This window comes from Oncorhynchus keta, chromosome 19, assembly GCF_023373465.1.
Source record: "Oncorhynchus keta strain PuntledgeMale-10-30-2019 chromosome 19, Oket_V2, whole genome shotgun sequence".
Lineage (NCBI taxonomy): Eukaryota > Metazoa > Chordata > Actinopteri > Salmoniformes > Salmonidae > Oncorhynchus > Oncorhynchus keta.
Genome location: NC_068439.1, coordinates 49322068 through 49334606, shown reverse-complemented (window position 1 = coordinate 49334606; position 12539 = coordinate 49322068). Strand labels below are relative to the sequence as shown.

Sequence of the window (12539 nt, the reverse complement as noted above, 5' to 3'; positions counted from 1 at the left end):
AGGTTATGGCGGGGGCTTATAACCCTGCTTTTCTAAAAGCGGAACTCCTCTGTTAGAGAATAGTCTGGTTCATCATCACTCATGTACTTTAGAGTGGGAATCGCGCAGGGACACATGCACGCACGCACACACGCCCGCACACACACACACACACACACACACACACACACACGCACGCACGCACGCACGCACGCACGCACGCACGCACGCACGCACGCACACACACACACACACACACACACACACACACACACACACACACACACACACACACACACACACACATGCACACACACGAACACACACACACACACAATGATCTTGACTGATAGAGGATAGAGGGTGTTAGAGGTATGGGGGGAGAGGGAGGGGGACAAGTGTGTAGGGCTCTCCTGATTCATGGCTGTCTGTCTGGGGTGATGGTGCTCAGATTTCCCTGCTGACTACCGTCTCCACTCAGACTGAGCAGACAGACAGACAGAGAGCTACTCTCCAGCGGAGGTGTATGGACGGAGAGAGAGATAGAAGAGAGAGAGGAGAAAGGGATGGATGCATAGGAGAGGACATGAGAGAGAGATGGAGGGAGTGGGGAGGAAAGATAGACGGACAGAAGCGGATGAGAGATGGAGGGAGCTCTCCACCAATCTCCATTAAGACACAGCTGGGACAGACAGACAGACGGACAGGCGGGCAGACGGACGGACAGACAGACAGACAGACAGACAGACAGACAGACAGACAGACAGACAGACAGACAGACAGACAGACAGAGGAGAGAAGGATAAAGGAGACGATAGATAGAAATGACTAGGGAGAAAGAGCTATATAGAGGGGAGGAGAGAGACAAAAAGAGGAGAGGGATACGGGGCGCAATGCAGAAAGGGAGCGAGGGTTAGGGGAGAAATTAGAAAGAGAGATGGAGAGAAGGTTGACCTTTCTCCTCCTCAAATCTTCAGAGAGAGAGAGAGAGAGAGACAGACAGAAAGCGAGAGAGAGAGAGAACGACAGAGAGGGTAAGTGGGAGAGAGAGAGAGACTTACTTCTTGACCGGGATGCTTCCCTCTGAGTTAAGCTGTAGCTTCAGCCTTGTGTATCTGTAGGATAGGGGACACGGCAGAGTTACAGTATCTGTAAATGTGTGCCTACCACAGACTGTGCAATGTGATCATGTCTACCTCTGTGTGTGCATACTGGTGTGTGATTATGCACCAAATGGTAACCCATAGCATGTTTGGGTGATGCTCTAACTGTGAGAAATTACATACACAGGGTGTCAGAGAGAGAGAGAGAGAGTATGTGTGTGTGTGTGAGTGAGTGATTGTGTGTATAGAACACAGTGAGTGATTGCATATGTCCGTGTGTTTACATTTCACCGCGCTGCTGCACCCCACTAATCAGAGGAAGTGATGCGTTGGCAATGTAGCCAGTCACAAATCTCTGGGTGCTATATATAGCCTGGACACACACACACACACACACGCACGCACGCACATACACACACACACACACAAACACCACACACACACACACACACTGCACTAGGCAGGGTGTAACAGGAGTAGGCATTTTAGCCTGTACACTAAGTGGCTCTTGTTAATAATTAATGGTCATTATAGTGTCCACCTCTCAGTGGCTCCAGGGCCAGATGACAGCTCGGACCAAAGTCAGGCCACTAATGGTTAACAGAGCCTAACAACCACCTAACAACCAACCTTTTATCTTTTATACCTGGTATTTAATTCCTGCTTCACTTTTCGAGACTGAGGAAAATGACGAGCCCACCTGAGTTGGCTGTAGCTCTAACTCTGAACCTCTTTAAAATGAGTTAAGCTCTTGATGAATCAGGTGTGTTGGTACTGGGCAGGAACTAAAGCCTGCACATCCTGTTGGTCCCTAGGACTGAAGAATGCTGTTTTAGCCTGTGCCAGATTTGTATTTGATCTATAAGGCAAAGCTCATTTCACTGCAGGAATAATGTTATGTGTTTTCCGGTAACAGCCAGACCATTCTGCAGATGTTGCCGAGAGGGGCTTACGTCAGAGTTTACCAGGAACAATTCCTGCTGAGCAGAGGAGCTCGGAACGAATGTTGCATCACACATTCATTTGACATTCATTAGTCTCCATTCAAACTGTGGTACAGAAAGTGGACTGGCTGGTTTTTATTTAGTATGTGTATGTGTGTGTGTGTCAGTGTGTGTCTGTGTGTGTGTGTGTGTGCGTGTGTGTGTGTGTGTGTGTGTGTGTGTGTGTGTGTGTGTGTGTGTGTGTGTGTGTGTGTGTGTGTGTGTGTGTGTGTGTGTACATGTGTGTGTACATGTGTGTGTACATGTGTGTACATGTGTGGGTGCGTGTGTGTGTCAGTGTGTGTGGGTGTGTGTGTGTGTGCGCACACGTAAGGGGACTAGGTTTATTTCAGTCAAAGTAAATTATGCTGTTCTGGGTCTTACTGAGAGACTGGGGCCATGAACAAACATTCACCAGCTGTTCAGAATGGCAAAACACAAAACGACAGAACAGAACACAGCAGAGACAACATTCAACATAGAGAATTACATCTGGACTGAGCTAAAATGAATAGTTTACATAGTTTAGATAGTGTATGTGTGTGTCTAGACATCAGTGCGTGAGTGTGTGAATCCATAGTTTAGTATATAATAACATACAGTATCTTAGCTCCATATCAATATGGATATCATTATTTTGTACACCTTGATTACCAAGTCTGATTGGTATTTTAAAACAAGGCAATTACTGGGGAAAGAAGGAAACAGAGTGAGAGAGAGAAAGAGAGAGACCTTGTTACAGGGGCTGAGTCACTGGCTTACTAGTGCTCTTCCATGCTGTCGCTCTTAGAGGGGAGTCACGACGTGCCAGGCTTTCTTGCTCTGTACTCGACTTGAGTGGGTTGAGTCACTGACATGATCCTCCTGTCCGGTTTTGCGCCCCCTCGGGCTTGAGTGGTGGAGGAGATCTTGGTGGGCTATATTCAGCCTTGTCTCAGGGGAGTAAGTTGGTGGTCTGTTGATATCCCTTTAGTGGTGTGGGGGCTGTGCTTTGGCAAAGTGGGTGGGGTTATTTCCTGCTTGGTTGGCCCTGTCTGGGGTTATCGTTGGACGGGGCCACTGTGTCCTCCAACCCCCCCCTGTCTCAGGCTCCAGTATCTATGCTGCAATAGTCTATGTGCCAGGGGGCAAGGGTCAGTTTGTTATATCTGGTGTAATTCTCTTGTCTGTTGTCCTGTGTGACTTTAAGCATGCTTCCTCTAATTCTTTCTCTCTCCCTCTCTCCCACCCCTCCCGGCTGTCCCCACCCCTCCCATAAGCCATGCCTCAGGACTACCTGGCTTGATGATCCTGGCCTGATGAATCCTGGCTGTCCCCAGTTCACCTGGTCGTGCTGCTGCTCCAGTTTCAACTGTTCTGCCTGCAGCTATGGAACTTTGTTCACCTGTTCACTGGACGTGCTACCTGTCGGAGACCTGCTGTTTTAGACTCTACCCCTCTCTCTCTCTACCGCACCTGCTGTCTGAAACTCTGAATGGTCGGCTATGAAAAGCCAAATGACATTTAATCCTGAGGTGCTGACCTGTTGCACCCTCTAAAACCACTGTGATTATTATTGGACCCTGCTGGTCATCACTGAACATTTTAACATCTTAAAGAACAATCTGGCCTTAATGGCCATGTAATCTTATAATCTCCACTTGGCACAGCCAGAAGATGACTGGCCACTGTGCTTCTACATCTGCATTGCTTGCTGTTTGGGGTTTTAGGCTGGGTTTCTGTACAGCAGTCTGTGACTGCTGATGTAAAAAGGGCTTTATAAATACATTTGACTGAGAGACAGAGAGAGAGAGACAGAGAGAGAGACAGAGAAAGAGAACGAGAGAGAGTGTGAGAGTGTGCAAGTGTGTGTCTGTGAATGTGTGTGTCTTTGCGCAAGTATCTGTGTGTGTGTGTGTGTGTGTGTGTGTGTGTGTGTGTGTGTGTGTGTGTGTGTGTGTGTGTGTGTGTGTGTGTGTGTGTGTATACCTTTGCATGTGTGTGGGCGCGTGTGTGCATTCACCCCATCTCTCGCTCTCTCTCTGACCCCCTCTTGCTCTCATCTCTGCCCCCCTCTCTCTGACCCCCTCTGCTCTCTGACCCCCTCTTGCTCTCTCTCTGCCCCCCTCTCTCTGACCCCCTCTTGCTCTCTCTCTGCCCCCCCTCTCTCTGACCCCCTCTTGCTCTCTCTCTGCTCCCCCCTTCTCTCTCTGTGAGTAGTGTGAAGTGGTGTGAAGCGCCCTGCAGACCTGATGGGTGTGGACTGATGGCCTTCCAGTGTGTGATGCGTGATGTGTCCAGGGACTTACGCTTTCTCCAGGCATGCTTCTCTGGACATGTTCTGCGCCAGTAGGTTAGACGCCAGGCCAAACAACTCTTCAGCCCACTCCTGCATCGGAAGAACACACACACACATAAGCACTCCGTCAGAAGGAAGAAACACAGTCGCGAGGATCGATTGGAGGTGCAAACTAGCCACCCACACACCAGACCTTATAATTATACACTGGAGGAATGATGGGTTCAGTGTAAGTTTAACAAGCTTAACTAACTCACACTTCATGGACTGAAATAGCTTAGTTATTAATTAATTAGTTATAAGCACTTTGGCCAACCTCCTAAGAGAGGTAATTGATGTTGACATTAACTACATCAAATAAACCTTTAATAAAGCCTTTATTCATGTTTGATAAAGCCTTGCTCATGATTAATAAAGTATTTACTAATGTTTAATAAAGCTCTATTTGTGATTAACTAAGTCCTTATTCATGTTTAATAAAACCCTATTCATTACATTTTACATTTACATGTAAGTCATTTAGCAGACGCTCTTATCCAGAGCGACTTACAAATTGGTGCATTCACCTTATGACATCCAGTAGAACAGTCACTTTACAATAGTGCATCTAAATCTTAAAGGGGGGTGAGAAGGATTACTTATCCTATCCTAGGTATTCCTTAAAGAGATGGGGTTTCAGGTGTCTCCGGAAGGTGGTGATTGACTCCGCTGTCCTGGCGTCGTGAGGGAGTTTGTTCCACCATTGGGGGGCCAGAGCAGCGAACAGTTTTGACTGGGCTGAGCGGGAACTGTACTTCCTCAGTGGTAGGGAGGCGAGCAGGCCAGAGGTGGATGAACGCAGTGCCCTTGTTTGGGTGTAGGGCCTGATCAGAGCCTGGAGGTACTGAGGTGCCGTTCCCCGTTCCCCTCATTCATGTTTAATAAATCTCTATTCATGATTAATAAAGTCCTTATGGGTGTTTATTAAAGCCATATTCACGTTTAATAAAGCCCTATTCATGATTAATAAAGTCTTTATTAATGTTTAATAAAGCCCTATTTGTGATTAATTAAGTCCTTATTCATGCTTAATAAAACCCTATTCATGTTTAATAAATCTCTATTCATGATTAATAAAGTCCTTATGGGTGTTTATTAAAGCCCTATTCACGTTTAATAAAGCCCTATTCATGATTAATAAAGTATTTATTAATGTTTAATAAAGCCCTATTTGTGATTAATTAAGTCCTTATTCATGCTTAATAAAACCCTATTCATGTTTAATAAATTTCTATTCATGATTAATAAAGTCCTTATGGGTGTTTATTAAAGCCCTATTCACGTTTAATAAAGCCCGATTCATGATTAATAAAGGCACTATTCATGTGTACCAAAGCCCTTATTCATGTGTACTAAAGCCCTATTCCTCTGTAATAAGTGGATTATTCATGTTTACTTACCTTGGCGATCTCCTCCTGGAAGGCCATGAAGTTGAGGTAGGTGATGTTGACCATGTCTGGTCCGCTCACCACCGTCAGCATCCGGTTCTCCATCTTCCCCACCAGGGTGCTGACGTCCAGCAGCTCTCGTAGCTTCATGTCCTACACAGACCACACAACAGATAAGTGACATGTCAGTAACACAATAACTCTAGGCCTTAACCCTTCTCCGTTGTGGCAACCCAACATTATGAGCTCACACACATTTGCATACTACACACTCAGAGGAAACGCCTTTAAATGAATGTTCAAAGCACATATGTAGACTTATAAACCGCCACGAAAGTGTGTCATTAATAACACAGCCACTGCAGCTCTAGCACCTTCCCAGAATTACCCCCCACTGTGTCTGACAGTGTGACTTTAGCCTAGCAGTTAGAGCGTTGGGCCACTAACCGGAAGGTTTTGGTTTGAATACCTGAGCCGACAAGATGAAAAATCCATTGATGTGTCCTTGAGCAAGGCACTTAACCCTAATTTGCTCCAGGTGCCGTACTACTATGGCCGACCCTGTAAAACACTACATTTCAATGCACCTATCCAGTGTACAAAGTGAAAACAAAACATATTTTTTGCTGTTGCTGCTGGAAGCCCAAACTCAGGAAGTAGCAGGAGTAGATGACTCCCACCGTCTGGTACTATGGCAATGACAACAACAGCCCAATCAACCAATCAGATCACGATTTGACTTCCTGAGAATGAAACTGATCAGTGAGAGATATGACTTCGGGAGTAGACCATGAAGAGTGGCAACCAATCATCATCATCAGCCCAACCGGACCTGCGAGGTTCAGCATATTCTCTTAACATCAGCTAAGATGTCACACACACACACACACACACACACACACACACACACACACACACACACACACACACACACACACACACACACACACACACACACACACACACACACACACACACACACACATGTAATCTAGCCACTTTAACTATGCCACTTTGTTTACATACTCATCTCATATGTATATACTGTACTCGATACCATCTACTGTATCTTGCCTATGCCGCTCTGTACCATCACTCATTCATATATCTTTATGTACATATTCTTTATCCCCTTACTTGTGTGTATAAGACAGTAGTTTTGGAATTGTTAGTTAGATTACTTGTTGGTTATTACTGCATTGTCGGAACTAGAAGCACAAGCATTTCGCTACACTCGCATTAACATCTGCTAACTATGTGTATGTGACAAATAAAATTTGATTTGATTTGGCACACACACACACACACACACACACACACACACAAGCAGTGACTCACATATATGCGCACACGCACACACACACATACGCGCTGTCACCAAGCATGACATTACCTGGGGCACGCTTTTCATTTTTTAAAATTTCACCTTTATTTACCCAGGTATGCCAGTTGAGAACAAATTCTCATTTACAACTGTGACCTGTCCAAGATAAAGCAAAGCAGTGCGACACAAACAACACAGAGTTACACATGGAATAAACAAACATGCAGTCAATAACACAATAAAAAAGTCTATATACAATACATAGGCCATGGTGGCGAAGTAATTACAATATACCAATTAAACACTGGAATGATAGATGTGCAGAAGCTGAATGTGCAAGTAGAGATACTGGGGTGCAAAGGAAGAAGATTAATAAATAAATACAGTATGGGGATGAGGTAGATGGATGGGCTATTTTCAGATGGGCTATGTACAGGTGCAGTGATCTGTGAGCTGCTCTGACAGCTGGTGCTTAAAGCTAGTGAGGGAGATATGAGTCTCCAGCTTCAGTGATTTTTTCAGTTTGTTCCAGTCATTGACAGCAGAAAACTGGAAGGAAAGGCGGCCAAAAGCTACCAATTGGCTTTGGGGATGACCAGTGAGATATACCTGCTGGAGTGTGTGCTACGAGTGGGTGCTGTTATGGTGACCAGTGAGATATACCTGCTGGAGCGTGTGCTACGAGTGGGTGCTGCTATGGTGACCAGTGAGCTCAGATAAGGCGGGGCTGTACCTAGCAGAGACTTGTAGATGACCTGGAGCCAGTGGGTTTGGCGACGAGTATGAAGTGAGGGCCAGCCAACGAGAGCGTACAGGTCGCAGTGGTGGGTAGATTATGGGGCTTTGGTGACAAAACAGATGACACTGTGATAGACTGCATCCAATTTGTTGAGTAGAGTGTTGGAGGCTATTTTGTAAATGACATCCCCGAAGTCGAGGATCGGTAGGATTCTAGATTTAATTTTGGATTGGAGATGCTTAATGTGAATCTGGAAGGAGAGTTTACAGTCTAACCAGACACCTAGGTATTTGTAGTTGTCCACATACAAGTCAGAACCATCCAGAGTAGTGATCCTGGACGGGCGGGCAGGTGCAGGCAGGGACCGGTTGAAGAGCATGCATTTAGTTTTACTTGCATTTAAGAGCAGTTGGAGGCCACGGAAGGAGAGTTGTATGGTTATTGAAGCTCGTCTGGAGGTTAGTTAACACAGTATCCAAAGAAGAGCCAGAAGTATACAGAACGGTGTCGTGAATCAGAGAATCACCAGCAGCAAGAGCGACATCATTGATATATACAGAGAAGAGAGACGGCCTGAGAAGTGAACCCTGTGGCACCCCCATAGAGACTGCCAGCGGTCCGGAGGCCCTCCGGTTCATGAATAATCATCATTAATGTCTAAGTAATGAATGGCCAGTATGTCGTTATGAATGGCAGCAGGTGGTATAAATGCATGGGGTATATGATGTTGCCTGTGGATTCACCAGGGCATTGCAATGTGTCTGAACAGCATCCGAGGTGGTTGGGTAAAGTAGGCCTGCGGGATGCGTATGTAACTTATATAACGATAACTATGCTTGCCTGAGACCATGACACTTGTATTACCTCAGACAAGTTAGTCCTAGGCTTTGGCTCAGTTGGATAACACAGTCTTAGGGCAGGCAAAATACTGGGTTCAATACCCAGTTTGTCACACTGGTTATTGACGGCATAATAGTGAGGGCCTGAACAGAGATACCTCCACATTCACTGGGGATGTCTGTCCGCTGCAGTGTAAATAAATACACATTATAAACCATATATCCCTATGGAAACATATACACACAACCACTCGTCTTTAATGCAAACCACGCTAAAGCACAGAGCAACTGGGCACTGCCTCCGAGGCACCAGAAATGAATAACAATGATATTTTCTCTCCCATTCTTCTGTCATCAGGGCAGAATACAAAGTGGTTCAGCTAGGTCAATTAACACCAACAAAAAGAGTCTGTAAAAGATTTTGCAGCGGAAGCAAATTAGTTCCCCACTAATTTGCCCAATCAAACAAAGAGCATTCTGTGCTGTGTCACACTGATAAATGTCCCCTACATGTCCCCCAATGCCCTCCAATCAAATCCCCCAGCTCAGAGGCGCCCATTAGTATTACAGTGAACTTTTCAGAAGCAATATTTTTCTTCTGTTTGTGATTTTTACTCTTCTGGCAACCAAGTCTGCATGTCTGACGAATGTTCAAAACACAGACACACACACGGAGTGTCACACACAAAGACTGTCTAGTGCAATTTCAAAACATACATTCAAACATACGCACACACACACTCTCCGACGAACAATGTCTGACGAACTTCCAACGCCTCAACGCTTTTAGTCAAATGCAAAGACAGGCTTCAGTTCTTAAGAGACCTTGGATCTTGGAAAAGCAGTCTGAGACAAGTTGAATTCCCTACTGATGAGTGTAGTGTTGAGAAGTCTGGGAGATGGATGGTTCTAGAAACATCTCACGCCTGCAGTCTCTCAGATGTGCTGAGAGCAAAATTCCTCCGTTCTACATGAGGCATATATCAAAGTTAGATGATGCTGCATAGTATATGTTGCTTTAACTCGAGCAAGCCATTATTACCAGCACTGTCTGGAATCATCTTGAGGCCATGGCAAGCATTCTTCCAGCCGTAGGGCAGCAGGTAGCCTAGCGGTTAGAGTGTTGGGCCAGTATTTAAAGGTTGCTGGTTCAAATACACGAGTCGACGAGGTGAAAAGGCTTGACCAAGGTACTTAACCCTAATATGCTGCAGAGGCGTCGTACTACAACGGCGGACCCTGTCAAACAACACTTTCACTGCACCTATCTGGTGTGTCTACCTTTACTATACTGATAGGTGGAGAGACAGAACACTGTATGCAGGATACTGATAGATGGAGAGACAGAACACTGTATGCAGGATACTGATAGATGAGAGACTGAATACTGTATGCAGGATACTGATAGATGGAGAGACAGTATACTGTATGCAGGATACTGATAGATGGAGAGACATAATACTGTATGCAGGATACTGATAGATGGAGAGACATAATACTGTATGCAGGATACTAATAGATGGAGAGACAGTATACTGTATGCAGGATACTGATAGATGGAGAGACAGAATACTGTACGCAGCATACTGATAGATGGAGAGACAGAATACTGTATGCAGGATACTGATAGATGGAGAGACAGTACACTGTATGCAGGATGCAGGCGCTCTGCATCTCAAATAGAACTACAGTACAGTAGAATTCCCTGCAAATGAATGGCAACGACAACCTCCGCTGAAAGCAGCCTCAACAGATCTCTACATGGACTACAGAAAGCCAGACCTGTCTGTAGCATGTAGTGTAGCATGTAGTGGAGACCTGTACGATCCGTCAGAGAATCAAATGCATATTTCATTGGAGAGGAGAGAGGGAGGAGGAGAGAGAAAGGAGAGGAGAGTTGAGGAGAATAGACCTGAGATTTAATTAGTGTTGGCGTATTGTGGGAGCATTTGGAGGCATGCCTGAGGGTCCTGTTGCCGCGGCGATGGGAGATTTAGAGCCAAGCGGCGGGGGGGGGGGCAGTGTGTGCGTATTACCCCTTCAAGCCAGTTTCTGTGTGTTTGAGAGGAAAAGAGAGATACATTATATATAGAGAGAGAAAGAGAGAATTGTGTGTGTGCAGAGGTGTGTGGGATGATGGTGTGACTGTGAAAGAAGGTGTGTGTGCAATGCATCACTTTGGTGTGTGTGTGTGTGTGTGTGTGTGTGTGTGTGTGTGTGTGTGTGTGTGTGTGTGTGTGTGGCTATCTGACAGCTGTAGCGTGGGAACACAGTGCTCAGTCATTTATTACTTCAGTACAGGGGAGGTAGTCCTCTTAGCAGGGTGATGCTGCCTTCCGTGCTCCCTGGGCTGTCACGAACATATCCTGCCACCACCACACACACACACACACTGCATGCCCACACACATGCCCGCCCGTCCATTGGCAAAATCGACACACAAACACACACCCGCCCATTGGCACAATCCCCACACACACACACGCCCGCCCATTGGCACAATCCCCACACGCCCGCCCGCCCATTGGCACAATCCCCACACACACTCCCGCCCGCCCATTGGCACAATCCCAACACGCCCGCCCGCCCATTGGCACAATTCCCACACACGCCCGCCCATTGGCACAATCCCCACACACACGCCCGCCCATTGGCACAATTCCCACACACACGCCCGCCCGCCCATTGGCACAATCCCCACACACACTCCCGCCCATTGGCACAATCCCCACACACACGCCCGCCCATTGGCACAATTCCCACACACACGCCCGCCTGCCCATTGGCACAATCCCAACACGCCCGCCCGTCCATTGGCACAATCCCAACACGCCCGCCCGCCCATTGGCACAATTCCCACACACACACACGCCCTCCCGCCCGCCCATTGGCACAATCCCCACACACACTCCTGCCCACCCATTGGCACAATCCCCACACACACGCCCGCCCGCCCATTGGCACAATTCCCACACACGCCCACCCGCTTGCCTGCCCATTGGCACAATCCCCACACACACTCCCGCCCGCCCATTGGCACAATCCCCACACACACTCCTGTCCACCCATTGGCACAATCCCCACACACACGTCCGCCCGCCCATTGGCACAATCCCCCCACACACACACGCCCGCCCATTGGCACAATCCCCACACGCCCGCCCGCCCATTGGCACAATCCCCCACACACTCCCGCCCGCCCATTGGCACAATCCCAACACGCCTGCCCACCCATTGGCACAATCCCCACACACACGCCCGCCCGCCCATTGGCACAATTCCCACACACACGCCCGCCCATTGGCACAATCCCCACACACGCCCGCCCATTGGCACAATTCCCACACACACGCCCGCCCGCCCATTGGCACAATCCCCACACACACTCCCGCCCATTGGCACAATCCCCACACACGCCTGCCCATTGGCACAATTCCCACACACACGCCCGCCTGCCCATTGGCACAATCCCAACACGCCCGCCCGCCCATTGGCACAATTCCCACACACACGCCCGCCCGCCCATTGGCACAATCCCCACACACCCTCCCGCCCATTGGCACAATCCCCACACACACGCCCGCCCATTGGCACAATTCCCACACACACGCCCGCCTGCCCAATGGCACAATCCCAACACGCCCGCCCGCCCATTGGCACAATCCCAACACGCCCGCCCGACCATTGGCACAATTCCCACACACACGCCCGCCCGCTTGCCTGCCCATTGGCACAATCCCCACACGCACGCCCGCCCACTGGCACAATCCCCACACACACGTCCGCACGCCCATTGGCACAATCCCCACACGCCTGCCCGCCCATTGGCACAATCCCCACACGCCCGCCCGCCCATTGGCACAATCC

At 48.0% G+C, this 12539-nt stretch overlaps 1 protein-coding gene across 3 annotated transcripts in view; it reads right to left on the bottom strand.

Annotated features, from left to right (window-relative positions):
* The window catches only part of LOC118378260 (1-phosphatidylinositol 4,5-bisphosphate phosphodiesterase beta-1-like), a 246931-nt gene that overhangs the window by 105792 nt on the left and 128600 nt on the right, over positions 1-12539 (bottom strand). For all 3 annotated transcript variants that reach the window (XR_008071039.1, XM_052470709.1, XM_052470708.1), the window contains exons 4-6: positions 5783-5923; positions 4354-4433; positions 1041-1094 (exon numbers count right to left, since the gene is read on the bottom strand). Coding sequence is in view for 2 of the 3 variants with exons in the window: in XM_052470709.1 (XP_052326669.1) it covers positions 1041-1094; positions 4354-4433; positions 5783-5923 (275 nt within the window). In the remaining variant the exon portion in view is untranslated. The remainder of the gene's footprint in view (positions 1-1040; positions 1095-4353; positions 4434-5782; positions 5924-12539) is intronic.